This window comes from Ahaetulla prasina, chromosome 1 (genome assembly GCF_028640845.1).
Source record: "Ahaetulla prasina isolate Xishuangbanna chromosome 1, ASM2864084v1, whole genome shotgun sequence".
Lineage (NCBI taxonomy): Eukaryota > Metazoa > Chordata > Lepidosauria > Squamata > Colubridae > Ahaetulla > Ahaetulla prasina.
Window position 1 is genome coordinate 74,170,088 of NC_080539.1, and position 18,518 is coordinate 74,188,605.

At 36.1% G+C, this 18,518-nt stretch overlaps 1 protein-coding gene across 3 annotated transcripts in view; it reads right to left on the reverse strand.

Moving 5' to 3' along the window:
* The window catches only part of LTBP1 (latent transforming growth factor beta binding protein 1), a 240,885-nt gene that overhangs the window by 125,789 nt on the left and 96,578 nt on the right, over positions 1–18,518 (reverse strand). For all 3 annotated transcript variants that reach the window (XM_058164199.1, XM_058164191.1, XM_058164180.1), the window contains exon 5: positions 13,607–13,774. In XM_058164199.1, coding sequence (XP_058020182.1) covers positions 13,607–13,774 — 168 coding nt within the window. The remainder of the gene's footprint in view (positions 1–13,606; positions 13,775–18,518) is intronic.

Below are 18,518 nucleotides of genomic sequence, written 5' to 3' on the forward strand. Positions count from 1 at the left end.
TATGATTTATTGGATTAGGGATTTTCTGTCTTCACTGTGAGTTGTATTGTGTTGGGGGGTGTGTGCAAGCTCAACCAATCTCATTGTACATATGTTGTGCACAGACAATAAAGATTTGAATCCACTCATCTCAAAGGCTTTCATGAAGCCACCCATAATGTTCATCATTGGAATAGAATGCCATGTGGTAAGTCATCATTACTGTAAGTCAAGTATTAGTAAGAAATAGCCACCCATGGTTAAGAGGAATTTTAATTATCAGTGATACTGTAGAAAGCACAGACGTTAAATCCAAAAAGACCTCATGCTTGGAATATTCTTTTTGCTCAATGAAGCATTTTATGAAATTCAAAAACTTTCATAACTTTTATCACTTAATCCAATGAAAGATTTTTTCCATTCATTTGTTTCTGTAGTGTCAAGAAAATTATTAAAACATTACAAATTGAGCAATTATGTGGCTTGGCCTAAACAATGAAGTGGCTGAATCATTCTTAATCCTTGAATGTAATTAAGAAAAAAAGAGAAACAATATTAATAATCAGTCAACCCTCTTATTAAAAAGGGGGCATGTAATCATATTGGTACATTAGCGGGAAAAAATCTAAAGCAAAATTAGGTGGTGGTTATGTTTTTTTGAAGTTCAGAAAAAGGTATTACGCTAATTCTGCAGGAGTTCCCAATGAAGGATACATTTAGAATGTTCAGCCTATATTGTAGGCCGTTTCATAAAAGAATCAATTAGGGTTATAGTTGCTGACACCTTGCAAACAACTTCTTGATTGTTTTCAATTTTTACAACCTTTCCCACCAGCTTCCTACATTCAAATCTCTCCTGCCACTTTTTCTCCTGAGGACCTTCTCTATAGAGTATGAGATCTCAAAGATCTCATATTCCTTAGTGTGCACTCGGGTCACAGCACCCCCTCCTCCACTCACCTGCACTTGCCCCAAGCAGCAGTGCTTTCTTCCCAGCCCACATACACTCTTGTGGCAACACAGCACCATTCCTCCCAGCTTGCACACACTTGCGCCTCACAGCAGCGCCTGCTTCCCAGCCTACCTGCACTGTACCACCTCGCTCCATAGTAGTTGCCCAAACCCTGCCTGCTTGCTTGTGAGTCGCCCAGGACTTTCAGCTTCCCCAATGACTTTGTTTGTGGGACAAGTTAGTTAAAACAGCAAGTGCTTTCCCAGAATCATAAACTTCTCAAAAAAGCCAGCCTTCACCTAATGTGATCAAACTATAATTTGTGTCTCAGTGAGAAGACTGACTGATTTGTTCTATGATTTGTTTTTTGGACTATCCCTGGTATTTTCCATACTTTGGTCTTCTTCAATACCAAACTTAAAAAACATCAATGCTCTTTCTATCCTGCTTTTTCAAAGTCCAATTTTCACTTCCATAGTGTCACAGGTAGGACCACTGACTGCGCATTTCTGATCTTCATAGATATAGACACATCAAGGCACATCACTAAACTAAACTAAACTAAGGAATCTGAATAACTTTTCCAAGGCCTTTATTACTAACATGTCAAGTATAGTCTTGTACTGTTAAGAGTTGATTCTAAAACGCAAAAGCTGCCTGCACTTTCCATATCTTCATTATCAATTCTATGGCTAGTCGCTGTACATGCTGTCATCTGTTTGTATTTTTAACGTTTAATTCCATTTTTTCACTGTGCTGCTTCACTTTAGTTACTAGAGCTTTCAAATCATTTGCATTTTCAGTTATCAGAGTAGTACCACTTGCATAATACAAATGACTCAGCTTTTTTCTTCCAACTGTAAAACCACCCTAATCTTTTTCCAGTCTGGCCTCTCTCATTATTTAATTAATGTAGATTGATTAAATAAGGAGAGAAGATGCATTGTTTATCCATCCTTTGCCAATCTGGAACCAATCTACTGTATTTTACCATGTCCTGTAGCCTTCCTATTTGGTAAAGACCAGAGTGCTAATTTAACTTTTGCAACTGGATTGTTTTGTTTTGTTTTGTTTTGAAATAAGGAATATTTTTAAGTAGCTTGGATGTTGACATCTCTACTGCGCAGAATGCCCACATACTTTTTCCATCTTTCTTTGATCTTTCTATTTATTATTATTTGTCCATTGACATTCTTTGATATACCATTTTGTTAGAACCTTCAAAACTCCTTCCAAGTTAAGAGAACTTTGGAAGACTTTCTTTGTTTTTCCATGTCAGCTTCCATCTTTGCTATCTTTATAGATGTCTCTATACAACTGCTTCTTGTCTTTTCTAACTCGTCCCTGAAATTCTTACATTAAATTTCGTCCTGTGAAAACTTACTAAAAGCTACTTACGAAAGCTGATTTAATAGCAATAAACAATGTTAAGGGATAAATTCACAACGAGAAGACTAAGAAAATTATCAACTGTAACTCAGTCATGACAAATTCCTAACACAAGAACTATTATACATGGAAAACATGATGAGTGAAAGTCACTTTCCCTATAGCAATGCCTTTGTTGAAAGATATATTATAGTAATAGCATGTTTTTTGCGGATAGTTCAGTGGGAACGCCTCAGTTTTAAAGGATGCATCCAGGAGTAATATTTTCTCATCCACACTATTTGCACAACTGCCTAGTTGTCATCTTACTGGCAAGCAGGTTTTACAATCAAATCTGTAAAAACAGACACTCGACCCATTATGTGGCAAGGAAACAGTAACTATTTAAAATATTTCAAAGAAGTTGTCTTCCTACATGAGGTTGAACAAATTTTATTTTTTATTTGTTTATTTTATTTATTTATTTTGTCACAACAGTATATATAAGCATAAGCATGACGTAACTATATAATATATAAGCATATATATGAGTGTAAGTATGAAATTACTATATAAATTGGATATAATGAAAGGAGACAGTAGGACAGGAATGGTAGGCACATTTGTGCTCTTATGTATGCCCCTAACAGACCTCTTAGGAATGGGGTGAGGTCAACAGGAGACAGTTTTTGGTTAAAGTTTTGGGGATTTTGAGTAGATACCACAGAGTCTGGTAGTGTGTTCCAAGCATTAATAACTCTGTTACTGAAGTCATATTTTCTGCAATCAAGATTGAAGCGGTTAACATTAAGTTTAAATCTATTTTTTGTTCTTGTAATGTATTGTATTCTTGGATATTAAGATTAGACAAAGAGGTCTTGCTCAAGTTAGAGGATCTGATCACATCCCTACATTACAGGTTGTATACCTCTCAGGTTGCTAGATACAAACAGCAAAGCCCTTTCTCTGTCCTTAAAAAAATCTGTTTTCTATTCTGGGATACATGTATGACTCTTTCCTTATCTATTTTTAAAGGAGCTTTAAAGACATGACTATTCCATTGCATTTCAAGTAAAAACCATTTTTATTAGGACAAGTCAGTGTTAACCACTGGAGTAAAGTTCTTGATTTTTTGTAAGTGAAATTTATCGTATCAGGTTTGACTACATGGAAACATCAATTCTATTCCTTTGGTAATCAAACAGAATGATTTACTGCGATGTTCTTCCAGGAATTTTTTTCAACTTCCTGATCTATTCTATAGCTCTAAGATTCCCTGGTAATCCCCATCCAAATACTAATAAAATTTAACATCTGCTTAGGTTTTCACACCAGATAGGGCATCCAGGTGCTGCCAAATAGAAATCAAAAATATTAAGCTATTTGACAGCTAGAAGTCTCTGTGGAAATTCATTCTTCTGGTAACTAGCATGGAATAAAAAAATTTCAAAAATAAAATGTGACAGTATAAAGAGAAGTTCCAAATCTTTTAACCAAATAAGGTAAATTAGGAAATTCTGAATTTGATATATGGGTGAAGATGACGTATGCACCATTCAAGTATAAAAGACCAGAACCAAATTCTGAGCCTTACTTCTATCTTATGTCTATCCTGAAGTAAGCTGTTGTTGGTAGCTTGATTTTCTATGTCAATTTCTCAGTCACAAGGATACCTTTATAATGCAGATATAGTACAATCATACTTGTGCATCAATTTGTTGTTTGATAAAAAATGAGGATGATCTACTATAATCTTGATTTCTTTAAATAATGGCAGACACAATACAAGACAAACTTTGTCAGATTTCAGTCTATTTTAAATACCTGTACTGAATAGGGGGAAAAATCACCAAGAAAACTTGGTAAATAGTTGTTTGCCAACAAACATCTAGAGAGGGTAGACCCAATTTCCAGTTGCCAATTTAGTAATAAAATGTAGTCAGTTTTTCTAAAGATGAACTCAACTTTTTAGCATCCAGTCTTAAAACCTGGATTCTAATTCAATGTAACATTGTCTTAATAAATTACATTACCATTAAAACACAATTATTGAATGTTCTATTAAAGCTTAAAACGTTTCAAGAATCAAAGAATATTATAATTTTGAAAACTATCGAGGGAGAGACAGAGAGACAGAAACAGACAGACAGACAGGGAAAGCAAAAAAGATACATACATGAACATTAATTTTTGAATCCATTTATTTTTCTTGATGTTCTAAATGCCAGTGTATGAAATTTAACTTATTCCTGTTTATGGTCAATAGGGAATAATAGAATAGAATAGAATTTTTATTGGCCAAGTGTGATTGGACACACAAGGAATTTGTCTTGGTGCATATGCTCTCAGTGTACATAAAAGAAAAGATATGTTCATCAAGGTACAACATTTACAACACAATTGATGGTCAATATATCAATATAAATCATAAGGATTGCCAGCAACAAGTTATAGTCATACAGTCATAAATGGAAAGAGATTGGTGATGGGAACTATGAGAAGATTAATAGTAGTGCAGATTCAGTAAATAGTCTGACAGTGTTGATGGAATTATCTGTTTAGCAGAGTGATGGCCTTCGGGAAAAAACTGTTCTTGTGTCTAGTTGTTCTGGTGTGCAGTGCTCTATAGTGTCGTTTTGAGGGTAGGAGTTGAAACAGTTTATGTCCAGGATGTGAGGGATCTGCAAATATTTTCACGACCCTCTTCTTGATTCGTGCAGTATACAGGTCCTCAATGGAAGGCAGGTTGGTAGCAATTATTTTTTCTGCAGTTCTAATTATCCTCTGAAGTCTGTGTTTTTCTTGTTGGGTTGCAGAACCGAACCAGACAGTTATAGAGGTGCAAATGACAGACTCAATAATTCCTCTGTAGAACTGAATCAGCAGCTCCTTGGGCAGTTTGAGCTTACTGAGTTGGCACAGAAAGAACATTCTTTGTTGTCCTTTTTTAATGATGTTTTTGATGTTAGCTGTCCATTTGAGATCTTGCGATATGATAGAACCTAGAAATTTGAAGGTTTCTACTGTTGATACTGTGTTGTCAAGTATTGTGAGAGGTGGAAGTATGGAAGGGTTTCTCCTAAAGTCTACCACCATTTCTACGGTTTTGAGTGTGTTCAGTTCCAGATTGTTTTGGTTGCACCACAAGGCTAGTCGTTCGACCTCTCGTCTATATGCGGATTCGTCATTGTCTCGAATGAGACCAATCACTGTTGTGTCATCTGTGAACTTCAGTAGCTTAACAGATGGATCATTGGAGATGCAGTCATTAAATAAATAAATAAATAGTCTGAATTGCACATCAAAACTTTTTGAAAGCTCAGTTCAATCCCCAGTATTTCCAAATAAAAGGATCCAGTAACAACTCATAAGGCTACCTTCTAAGGCCCTTGAAGGATTATTTCTTAACCTTGACAACTTTAAGATGTGTGGACTTCAAATCCCAGAATTCCCTGACTAGCATGGAATTCCGAGAGTTGAAATACATATATTTTAAAGTTGTCAAGGTTTAGAAAGGCTACCCTGGAGAGTCACAACAAACCAGATTAAGTAAGGCTATTTCATAATATTTTACTCAACATGGCCATGAAGATCTCAGCTCTTTATCCTCCTTTTCATAAGCTCACTGAAGATCAGCAGAACTGGTGCATATCTGCTCTGAAGGATCGATTTGTCCATCATATAGTGCTAGATAACTGAGTTATCATTGGGAAAGAGAAAAATGATTCAAATTTTTCTGCTCTGCTTTTGGCAGTATAACTGGTCTTATTGCAACACAAGATGCACAAAGAAACAATTATATTGTAAGAACACCAAGCACAAAGTGACTGGCACAAGTTGCCGAACATTTTTAAAGCTTTGTTCCACTTCTGTCCAAATACTTCCACAAGCTCTTTTGTCTGACTAGATCTTTCTTTAATCTGCTTTCCCCGGCACCAGATCTTTTTATGTCATCAGGTCTCTCTCCTGTCCAGTCCCTCCGCCCCCCCCCCCCATGCTATTTAAAGCAGGGGTCTCCAACCTTAGTAACTTTAAGACTTGTGGACTTCAACTTCCAGAATTCATCAGCCAGCTTTGCTCAAATATCCTCAAATATCCTCAAATGTTCCTCAAATATCACAGTTTTAATGTTGTCCCTTGAATTTTTCATGATTCCATTTAAAATATGGAAAAATATAATAAGGTGAGAGAACATGAACAGAAATGAGGGGAGAAATGTCCTTTGGCATTCTATTTTCATGGAACATAAAATTGGTGCTCATTTTTTTTCTTCTGATGAGCCACAGTGGCACAATGCTTAGAGTGCAGTACTGCAGGCTACTTCTGCTGACTGCCAGCTGCCAGCAGTTCGGCAGTTCAAATCTCACCAGCTCAAGGTTGACTTCCATCCTTCCGAGGTCAGTAAAATGAAGACCCAGATTATTAGGGGCAATATGCTGACTCTGTAAATTGTTTAGAGAGAGCTCTACAGCGGTATATAAGTCTAAGCGCTATTGCTATTGTTATGTTAAATTATTTCTGCAAAACAAAAAAAACCTTTTAAAGCAACAATCTACTATTGCATATTTTTCTCATATATGAAGAATTTGTCTCGTTACAAGTCACATCCACATTTTAAGTGAAATGAGCTATTTTATATCATTTCTTCATGGAGTAAAACTTCCCTAAAATGAAGCATTAACACATATATTTTTCGCATCCCTATCTATCTATCTATCTATCTATCTATCTATCTATCTATCTATCTATCTATCTATCTATCTATCTATCTATCATATTTGCCACCAACCAAGGAATATAGTTGAGCACTTTTTTAAATAAGTTTTTTAAAATAAATTTTAAATTAGTTTTTATTCCTAAAATCATTCTAAAAGAGCAGAAACTTGGGAGTTTGCATTTCTCCATCATAGGTATAAGTCAATCACAAGTATGTACATCTAGCACTAGCACTTAGATTTATATACCACTTCACAGTGCTTTATAGCCCTCTCTAAAATGGTTTACAGAGTCAGCATATTGCCCCTAACAATCCGGGTCTTCATTTTACTGACCTCGGAAGAATGGAAGTCAACCTTGAGCCGGTGAGATTTGAACTGCTGATCTTCTGGAAGCTGACAGTCAGCAGAAGTAGGCTATACTACTGCATTCTAATCACTGCCCCACCACTAGCTTCTGAATCAAATCTGGGCCTCTGGTGGCTCAACAGACTAAGCAGTCTGTTATTAACACAGCTGCTTGCAATTACTGCAGGTTCAAGTCCCACCAGGCCCAAGGTTGACTCAGCCTTCCATCCTTTATAAGGTAGGTAAAATGAGGATCCAGATTGTTGGGGACAATAAGTTGACTTTGTATATAATATACAAATGGATGAAGACTATTGCTTGACATAGTGTAAGCCGCCCTGAGTCTTCGGAGAAGGGCGGGATATAAATGCAAATAATAATAATAATAATAATAAAAAATTCAAGTCCCACCAGGCCCAAGTTTGACTCAGCCTTCCATCCTTTATAAGGTAGGTAAAATGAGGACCCAGATTGTTGGGGGCAATAAAAGTTGACTTTGTATATAATATATAAATGGATGAAGACTATTGCTTAACACAATGTAAGCCGCCCTGAGTCTTCGGAGAAGGGCGAGATATAAATTCAAATAAAAAAAAAAAAAAAAACCAAAACCACAATGGCTGTTCAGAACTTGACCTTCATATTGTGGGATGCAATGAGAGGATTTGGATTTATTTATTTTATTTATGTGTAAATAAACATAGCCCATACAGTAGAAAAATAAGTGGGATTTACAAATAATTAAAAGAATTTATACATGGAGCAGTGTTTAGATTACAAGAAGTCAACATAATGAATAGGTCAAATTCTGTTTAGAATCTGTTTAGATTACAAGAAGTCAACATAATGAATAGGACAAATTCTCCAGGGAGAATATTATAAAAGGTATAGTGGGAAGGCTTAGAGTAAGTTAGTCAATAGTTATGGAAGAGAAAGATGAAAAAGAATGTATCTGGGCTTAGATGGTTTTAGAACAGTGTCGGTAAACCTCTGGCACGTGTGCTGGAAGTGGCACACGAAACCATCCCGCAAAGAATGCATGGCCTCGCTGGCTCCTCTTCTGCATTCCTGTGATCACATGTGCGCCGGTCAGCTGGCCATCGCGCGCGCGGGAGCGGTGGAACCCGGAAGAGCAGCGTTCCGGCACACATGTGCAGGCCGGCACCTGACCTTCTAGGTTGATGCTGCGGACATGCGCAATGGCCAGCTGTTTGTTGGGAGTGCTTCCATGCCGGTATCTGGGTGTTTGGGTGCCAGCTCATGCATGAGCAATGGATCGCTGCTCTTCCGGGTATCGCCGCTCCCACATGCGCGAAGGCCAGCGGGGCCGCGCATACCTCACGGAATGGTTTCACGTGACACTTCCAGCATGCAGGCCGGCATGCGGGAACGTCAAAGGTTCGCCATCATGGTTCTAGAACAAACTCTCAGGTTTTTAAAGGTCATAGTTACAACTAGAATTTGGCAGCCCTACTGGATGCTTTGGTACAGTGATGCAGACAAAGAAAGAACAACCAATGAAAAGAGCAAAGGACCAATAGCCACCTCCAGCATTTGAATATGCACTAAAGGGCTGCACTACAAATGTAGCACACATGATTAAGTCTCCATATATGTACTTTATAGCTTTTCTTTCTATCACCTTAAAAATTGCACAAAAATTGTGGTAACAGCTTTTGGAGGTTCCTGGAAGCACATCCAAGATTTGGGAGGCCTGTGTATGACTGGAAGCCATGCACCTCTGGAACACAAGATTATTTTACTTCGTTTCAGCTGTACAATGCAAAAAAAAATTGGATGCAAAACTTTAAATGCACAAGAACAGAGTCATACCATTTTTGTCGGTACATGAATAAACCACCAGATTAGACTGTTGTTCATTCTTCCTCAATCAGAACAGATTTATAAGGAAGACTGAGTCATATAATTACAAAAGTTAGTTGGGAAATTCTACAACATTCATCATGCTATTCTTTTTTTTCCCATTTCCTGTATTACTCAGTTTCTTGTCAAAAAGTAAATAAATGAAATTAAAATTATAAATTCTTTGAAAAGCAGATTCTGTGATGGAAAAAATGCATATAATGTTAAAAAAATCTATGAGAAGAATTTATCTAGTTTCTCTCTACTAACAGAAAGCTTTCATCAGCATTCCAAGGGTAAAGGATTCAGCAATTCCCCCTTTCTCTGCAGCACCAAAACCTTTTGAGTCTTCAATCCTCCAGAGCGGAGGTATAAGTGGGTTGAAGTGCAACATGGAAATCACAGAATAGTTTCCCCTTCCCTGTTCATCTTTGGCTAATAGAGGGGACTTACTGGCTATCTACCAATATTGATATGATTAAAGTTATATTCAGAAGATAACAAGAGTGCTAGCTTTTCCATTCAGCTAAGATAACAGTGATTCTTATAACTGACAGTGACTATTTCTTTTTTGTGCTCAAGAACACATAAAGCTAGATAATGGGGTGAAGTAGTAAAGAGATTAGTCATAGGAAGCAGAGCAAACAATGTCATGAAGACTAAGGACATTTCAGTAACAGAATAATTAAAGCAGTGGTCTTGCTAGTGATAATACACAACTGTGAAAGCCAGAAACTAAGAAAAACAAGATAGAAAACTCTGGTTTACAGATTTAGGGAAAGTTATTAGAAATGCCACAGAAAGTAAGAAGAATGGACCAATCAGTTCTTAATGAAATAAAGTCTAATATTCCTTTGAGATAATGAACAGCAAGTAGAAACGCACATACTGTACAGTACTTTGACCATGTGATGCCGACAGGAGTTGGACTAAAAAAAAAACACAATTGCAATATGTAGAAGAAGAAAAAGATAGATGGTAGGACTGAGACCCAGAGATTACCAAAGCATCCTTGGAAGAATAATGAAATATTGTCAGAGGCTAGTCAACATGGCATTTGTCCAAGAGTCACCAGGGGTAGAACTTGCTTCAGTGTCACCTTCCAACCTGGACTGGGTTTGCATATGCACTATGCATACCAAAGTAAGTAAAAGTATTCTTGTTTTTTATTTATTTATTTTAATAATGCATGGCTATTATTAAATTTTGCCACATGCAAAATGGTCTGAAAAATGGTCAGATGAGAAAAGACGCCATTGATGGCAAAACTTGGAAAGAATCATTATACTTCTAATAATGATACAGATGCCTGTTAATGCAAAATGTAAAGTTCAGTAATGATACAATCTCTGTTGTTTCAATTATCTTTGTTTGTTAAATTTAAAAACCTAACAATTTTATCAGGCGCTCAAGGCAGCATATCCTGTACTATTTTCCTACTTTTCTCCACAACTGCAAAACTGAATAGAAATTGGATTGTAACAGAGAGACTGGCCTAAAGTCACCTAGTGGGCTTTCATAAACTAATGGGAAAGTTAAATATTACTACTGAGTTACAAAATTCTACTCATCATGTAAAGATTGCTAGTATCAAAAGAATGACCACAAGGATAATATTTTGGCACTCGCCACATATAGCTTATATATGCTGATTTCTCAAAAAAAAATTAAAACAAATATTTAAAAAACATTTTTGTATTCATATTTTATATACATTTCCAATTAGGTGATTAATAATCTGACCCACTGGGATCCCTCATTATGAAAACATGGCATAATAAATGCTGTGGTTTCTAAGGTTAGGCTCTTATTAGCTCTTGAGAATTAACAGCAGAACTGAGCAGTCTAGAGCTAGGAATGGGATTGAAAGACTACATTTCAATTAATACTCCAGATGCTAACATGGATTCTGAAAGCTGCAGATGCTTTCACTGTAGACTAAAGACTCTTTGTTTTCATAGCTACTACAGCTGGATTCTCTCCATCCCAGTCCTTAATCATCTACAGGTTTTTTTGCTTCTAGGACTTGAAAACAAGGCTGCCCTACTTCTCATTTATAAAGCCATGCATTTTGCTTCTCATCCCAAGTTTAATCTTTAATTTGATGTCTTGATGTAACACAAAATTGTTCCTATATCTGTTTGTACTACTTCTTGCTGCTTCTTTCTTTAAAAAAAGCTAACAAACTTACTGTTTTTAAAATCTGTAGTACAGTACAATGAAATAAATGTAAAATATTGTTTTTAGAAATTCAGTTACTGAATTTTCATTCTGCTTTTCCATCTGAAAATTGATGTTCAAGGAAGTTGAAAATGAAAATACAAACAAAAATTAAAAAACAATACAATAATTAAAAATAATAAAACTTAATCATACAATACAAAACATTCTTTGTTCAATGTTTTCATTCAGTTGTTAGATAAACAGTATGCCACATAGATGTATGAAATAAATGGATAATTTCTTATCACTACTTATTATTTTCCTACCTATTTAAAAATAGATATTCTGAAGTAACTTATATTTTATGCCACTTGATACATGTCTTTTAAAACAAACAAATACATTTAGGTGCAACAATGATCATAGCCACTGAGTTTCTTAGCAGCATGCACTCAAAAATTCTCCATTTTTTTCAACACTTCATATACTACCACATACTTTAGATTCTGAATCCATACCATGGTATGTTACTGATGTAGTTTATAGTCTATTTTCACATATAAATCCCATTCATATGTAATGCCAAGCCAAATTTGATGTTACTGGAAAAAGTTTAGGTGGTTCTTCAACTATTGGACCCATCTATTTTCCTAATCTCAAATAATGCCATAATCCCTACACACCCACTCTCTGCAGCCACAAACACACACAGATTCTGCTGTTTTACACAAGCATCTTGGCAGCAGGAATCCAAACTGGATTCTCAATTCACAAACAAGCAATTACAAATTGCTCCGTTACCTCCAAATTATCCCTGGTTTAAGAACCACTGCCCTAAAATATGATTATATGGCCAAACCACAATCTAAACTGAAAGCAATATGTAAACCATGGTTCCCAATTTTGGTTTGTCCCAGACCAAAGGTTTATGTGCTCTATTTAGCAATCACACTTGATTGCTCAATTGAAACTCAGTGAGGTTCAATGTCAGAAAAAAAATTATATAAGCTTAATTTTGTTCACCATAGTTTAATGATAGGACTAGCCAGCCAGCCCTTAGTATTTTACATGTAGTATTTTATATGTGACAAGTGTTCAGTCTTGGATGCCTCTTCAGATTGACAAGCATTTTATACCACCCATGTTGTTTAGGGGTACTGAGAATATTTTTAGGCAAAGTTCAGCATCTATAAAGAAAGGCAATAAGACTGTCTCTCTCATTGCCTTTCTGTATAGTATAGTATAGTATAGTATAGTATAGTATAGTATAGTATAGTATAGTATAGTATAGTATAGTATAGTATAGTATAGTATAGTATATTGAGCTAATGTGCCTTATAAACACAGAAATAGTATTATTCTATTTGAAAAGAGAATCAAAAAGCGATTAACAAAGACAATATAATTGCACTGCAATATACTAAAATTTCCTGAATCAGCAACAAAAATGTGAGGTTTGTGCAACAAAGCATTATAATATAAGGTATTCTGCTTTGTGTCATTCCTGGCATTACAAAATGGTATCAATGTCCACTGAAATCAAGTAGATTTTCTAAATCCTGGTCAATTAATTTACAGGTGGGAAATCATACATATAAATACCATTGATCTTTTGAAAACCAGTCCTCACAGATATACTATTTGAATGTTCTATTTGGAAGCAGACCAAGTTCATTCATTGTTATAGTATCTTTCATTACATTTTTAAATGTCCAGTTTATCTGGATATCTGACATATAATATCTGTGGTGCTCACAGTGCATTTAACGCACATGTTTTTAAGTTGGTGCCCATTCCATTCATAGGAATACAGAGTGAAACAATTCCTAGACAATGTTTTTCAGGAATGTTTCATTTAACTCCGATGAGTTTTTACATTTACTTATCCAAACATTAAACTACTAAATTCAAAGAGTGTTATTATTCCTCAGTTTTGCCACTGCTCTATCCAATCTTGTGGGTTCATATGAAAATGTATGGGTCCACATGAAAGTACAGCACTGCCATTCTCTGCACATAATCATAAGCAGATTTTGAGTAATTCTATTCTTTTTTTTGCACTTTAGAAGAAAAATCAAGAGCAATGAAGTTAATAGTCTGGTTTACAGAGAACATACGACAGATCCTTCAGGAAACAGGTTGAAAGAAAAATCCCAAGTGCATGAACAGCTAAATCCATCAGGATTAACAAGAGCAAATAAGGATTCACCAAACTTACCTACTCGGAAGTTGGGAGCTGTCAAGGTGTCAGCAGCATGCCCATTTTCACTAATCAGCGTTGTTGTATTTCCTTTCTCACAGCTGTTTTGACAGGTGCCTTTTTTACAAGTCACTTTACAAATGCTGGGTGTAAAAACCACCTTTATGCGTCCTGTGTGATTTCCCACTGGGAGCAGAGGCAAAGAAAAAAAGAAAAACAAACAGATCACTTTGGTAGCCATTGATTTCTTTCCAATGATTTACAGATAAAGAGAGTTTTGAAAAGCAACAAGTTCTAAATGGAACAGGGCAGCAGTCAGTGTTCACTCCTCAACATCCAGTGATGCCTCTGAAACAGGAGTAGGAAGCTTAGCAAACAGGATGCCGGGATTCACTCCAAATCCACATTTAAAATCAAGTCACTGGAGTGGGATTAGAAATCACAATGCTGCATTTTATCCACAAAGAGCAATACCAAGGATCTGACAGCTTCAAAAGCCAATCCTGACACGCAGATGCAATGTAAAATGACTAAGTATTCACCTAGAGGGTGAATAAACTCTTGCGTCTTTCTCCCCTGCATGCTTTTCCTGATTCTACACTTATTAAGTCACTATTTGTAGCCCGTCCCCTGGAAATGTTTCAGGCATGCCGCATGTCTAAAAACATCTGTCTCAAATCTCCTGGCACCCTGGTCTGAACAAATCCTCTGACGCAGCTGCCGGGACCCTGTATTTTATTTTATTTTCCACAGATTCTTGGAACAGTCACTCCATGTGGACGTACATATTCTAGGTTTCATTTTATTCTTAGCTTCCAGCTTAGCTTCCAACATGTACCCCAGGGTTTCAATTGTAAATGAAGGTGGTGGCTCAACAGTATTACAGGAATGGACAAATCCTAGCCATTTTGCAAAGTTCAGTTCTAAGCATTTTCTGACCAATTATGTCATTTTTTTCTTTAGAAAAAGTCACTGTACAAAACTTGCATTTACTTTGGTGTTTTTTTTCCATGTTTTATTTGTTTTATTTATATAACATTCAATTTCCATCAAACTGTGTGTGATCTGGACACAGTTATTTTTAAACAGTCATAATCCACATATTTGTTGTAGTATTCATCACAATAATATTAATAATATAGTAACAATAATACTTAACTTAGCATTTACTTTGTTAAGGAAATGTTTTTGGACAAAATTGTTCAAGTGCACATTTTTCTCAACAGGTTTTCCTAATTTTTATGTAGCTTTTCCCTTTATAAAACTACTTTTATATGCAACATTCAGACATTCTGATATACAGTTTTGTGGTAAAGAACCCCCAAGACAAAAATTGGAGATGATACCTGTGTGCCAATCTATGTATTAGTGTGGGAAGATCATTTTGCTTAGAAGTGCAAACAAAACAAAATTCTCTCTAATTTCTACACTCCTTTCAGCATTCCAATTTACAACAGTCCAAATGTTCAGTTAATCAACTACCATTATGTTTCAGTATATTGGGACCTCCCAAAAAAAGTCCAATATAAAAAATATCTTGTTATAAATAAGAATATGAAAAATATGTAAGAAGAAACTATTAAAAAGGAATCTAGGCAGGTGAAGAGAGTAACTTCATTGTATAATAATAATAATAATAATAATAATCATGATTTGAAGTAGGCATTTCTTTTTCATCACAGCAAAAGAACAAACTGCAGTTATGTTCAGGCCAGATGAATCACACATTTATTGAATCATTTGAGGCATTTCCCACACCTTTTTTTTTTACAAAATGTATTATGCAAAACAAGTTATCTGAAAAAAGCATTTTTAAAAACTGCAGGAGAAATTTTGAGGCTTGCAAATAGAATAATAAAATAATATAGGGATGTGCTGTATTTTTGAAAAGTATGCATGTTTTTAGATCAATGTTTTAGGTCATTCATATTTAAACCCCTGTTTAAACCCCTTATCATTTAATAAAATTTCATTTTTCTACACATTAATAATTATTTGATTCACTTGAAAACGAAAGTCAATGCTAACTTGAGGGCATTTAGCCGCTATTATAATTAGCAGTATTTGACTGATCAAGTCAATGATTCTGAACAACCACACAGATTTACTGAACTATTGTTATTATTTTCACAAATACAGCATTTCTTTTACATTTTTACCAGTAGTAGCTTTTCTTTAGCCTAGAGTAGATGCCTAGCCTGGTGATTAAGACGCCATGTGCCTCAATATATAGTCATGCCAGTCACATGACCATGAAAGCATCTTTGGACAACACTGTCTTCCTTAGCTAGGAAATGATGGCCAATACGACTGGACAGAGGAAACCTTTACTTTCTATCATTTTTTTTTCATTCTGCCCTACAAGGGAAAATGGCTGGCTTATCTGTTGTTCGAATGATTCCCAGAGAAATATTAAGAACAATGCTTAGAGACGTAGAGAATGGCAAGATGCTCATCTCTGTTTCAAAGCCAAAGAGCCAGCGCTGTCCGACGATGTTTCTGTGGTCATGTGGCCGGCATGACTAAACGCCAAAGGCGCATAGAACACTATTGCCTTCCCACCAAAGGTGGTCCCTTGCATTTTTTATGTGCTTTCGAACTGCTAGGTTGGCATTAAATACAAATATACTATTAAATATATACAATTAAATATAAATTAAATATACTATAATACAAAATAGTCTCAGTGCTCATTAAAACTGATTCATGGCACAGTGAATACATCATGTGATGTATTTTAGATGCTGCTGCAGAGAGCCTGGCCACTTTGTATGGAGAAAACAGCACGGAGGAGTAGAATTGTCCTGTGAGCCCTGAATATTTATGGAACAATAGTGAAATGAGTCTAGTACCAATGTTTCTGTAACAGACATTGGTTCTGTTGCTTCTTCATGTCCAGAGTCACAGGACACTGTCTCGCTGAGTAAGAAATCTTTGGCATTCAAGGACATTCAAGGACAGCCTAAGTCAATAGTTAGTGTATGATATCCACACTCTACCCTCTACTTTCATGAGGGCTCTCTCTAATCCCAAGGTGGCATTAGAGACCCATATGGGGGCTCGAAGAACTTAGGAATTTGGACTGAACAAGTTCTAATGGTGAAAAGTTGGAGAAGAACCCCAGATGGGCAGCATTGAGAAACTCTGCTATTGGCTTGTCTTGAAATAATCTGAGGAATATAGTGGGAACTCTTGTCTTGAAGAATTTAAGGATGGCATATGAGCTTCTTTGAGCATTTTCAGTGATATAGTCACCATGGGGATTCCTACAGTTGGCAGAATATAGGACTACTCCTAGATATTTGAAACATGTGACCTGCTTGGTCTTGTGGCCATCTATCTTCCATGAGTAATTTTGATTTTCTGATAGTTGAGCTCTAACTGGTCTTCCTTTGCAAGACTGTATTCATGCTCTCCATGCTCTTTTAAGGTCTACAGGTGTTCTTGAGTTCAACTGCATCATTCATATAGAACAGAACAGAAATGTGATTTCTAGATAGTTTTGGGGAGTTAAAATTCATGTCAAGGAGATGGCCCATCATGGGACCAATATTCAGCCCTGCTTTATGCATTTCTCAGTTACAGTGTCATTAATGAGATGACCCCGGGAGTTGCATCTTTCTTTCAGTGATGTACCTTCATGAACCATACATATTAGATGAAGTAAATGATGGCCAATCACAGAGGCTTCAAGTTTTCCCTATAGTTTGGTTTGTTATGAAAAGGGCATAAAGGGAAGTAGTAGTTTTCAATTAACACTAAGTACAGGCTGATGGTGGATTGTCCTTCCCTAAATCCAGCTTGCTCTTCTTTAAGTATGTTTTCTTGCGCCAACCAATTCTGGAATTTCCATAAATGCATAAACATTCACGTTTCCATCTTGCATGAAGTTTGCTGATTGTATCAAGGAAGCTAATTGATCTATAATTGGTAGAGTTATTCTTTTTACTCTTTTTACATTTAGGGGGATTGATCATGAGTCCCCAATCCTTGGTTCAAGAAAAAGAAAATCATAAAAAAATATTTGGACACAACTCATTCAAGCAGTCAAATTCAATGGCTCAGCTCTTTCTGGAATATCACATCAAATTCCCAATGAAAGGCCCAACCATGATGGATTATCACATCCTCTCCTGGGGACCTGGGAGGCATACTTAATATGTGTGTTGATGCAGGTAAACAGCAAGGCCAGAGCAAGTTTTTAATAGCCTCTGGATGAATTGGATCTTCTTCTAGGGCCTCCCTGATCTTAGTTGAGCAACAAGATTTTTGATCTCTGTCACTGATGTCACATTGGCAGATTTTCTATATTTTCACTAGGGCTTCCACTTCCACAAGGGATATCCATATAGAATTCCTAAAAGTATGCCTCCCAGGTCCCCAGGAGAGGATGTGATAATCCATCATGGTTGGGCCTTTCATTGGGAATTTGACTGCTTGAATGAGTTGTGTCCAAATATTTTTTTATGATTTTCTTTTTCTTGCATGTCAGCAGTTTGTAGTATCTTTTCTACTGAGAGAGGTCCTTTGCAACTGTTGGTGTAGCATTGGATATATAAGTTTGGTTAGTGATAGCAAGAGCTTTTGTTAATATTAACATGATTCTTGTTGAACCATGGCTTGGAATGGTGCTGTTGTTGCATTGGAAAGGAGGGGAATACTGCTAGAGCTCTTGAGTGACAGTGTTATAATTCCTTAAAGAGTACATCAGGAAATTCAGTGATATCAAGGAAAACTGGAGGCTCTGGAGGTGACCCTAGGCCAAACGCTTAGATATCATTTGATTTAAATGTGGGGTTCACTTAGCTTAGTTATATGGTCTTCCTCCTGGCATAATAAGGCAGAATCCTCAATATATGTTTCTTGAGTGAAGTAGGATTGGGATAGGTTTGCTATTGAACTTTGTTGTGGTTAGAATCAGTATTGAAGG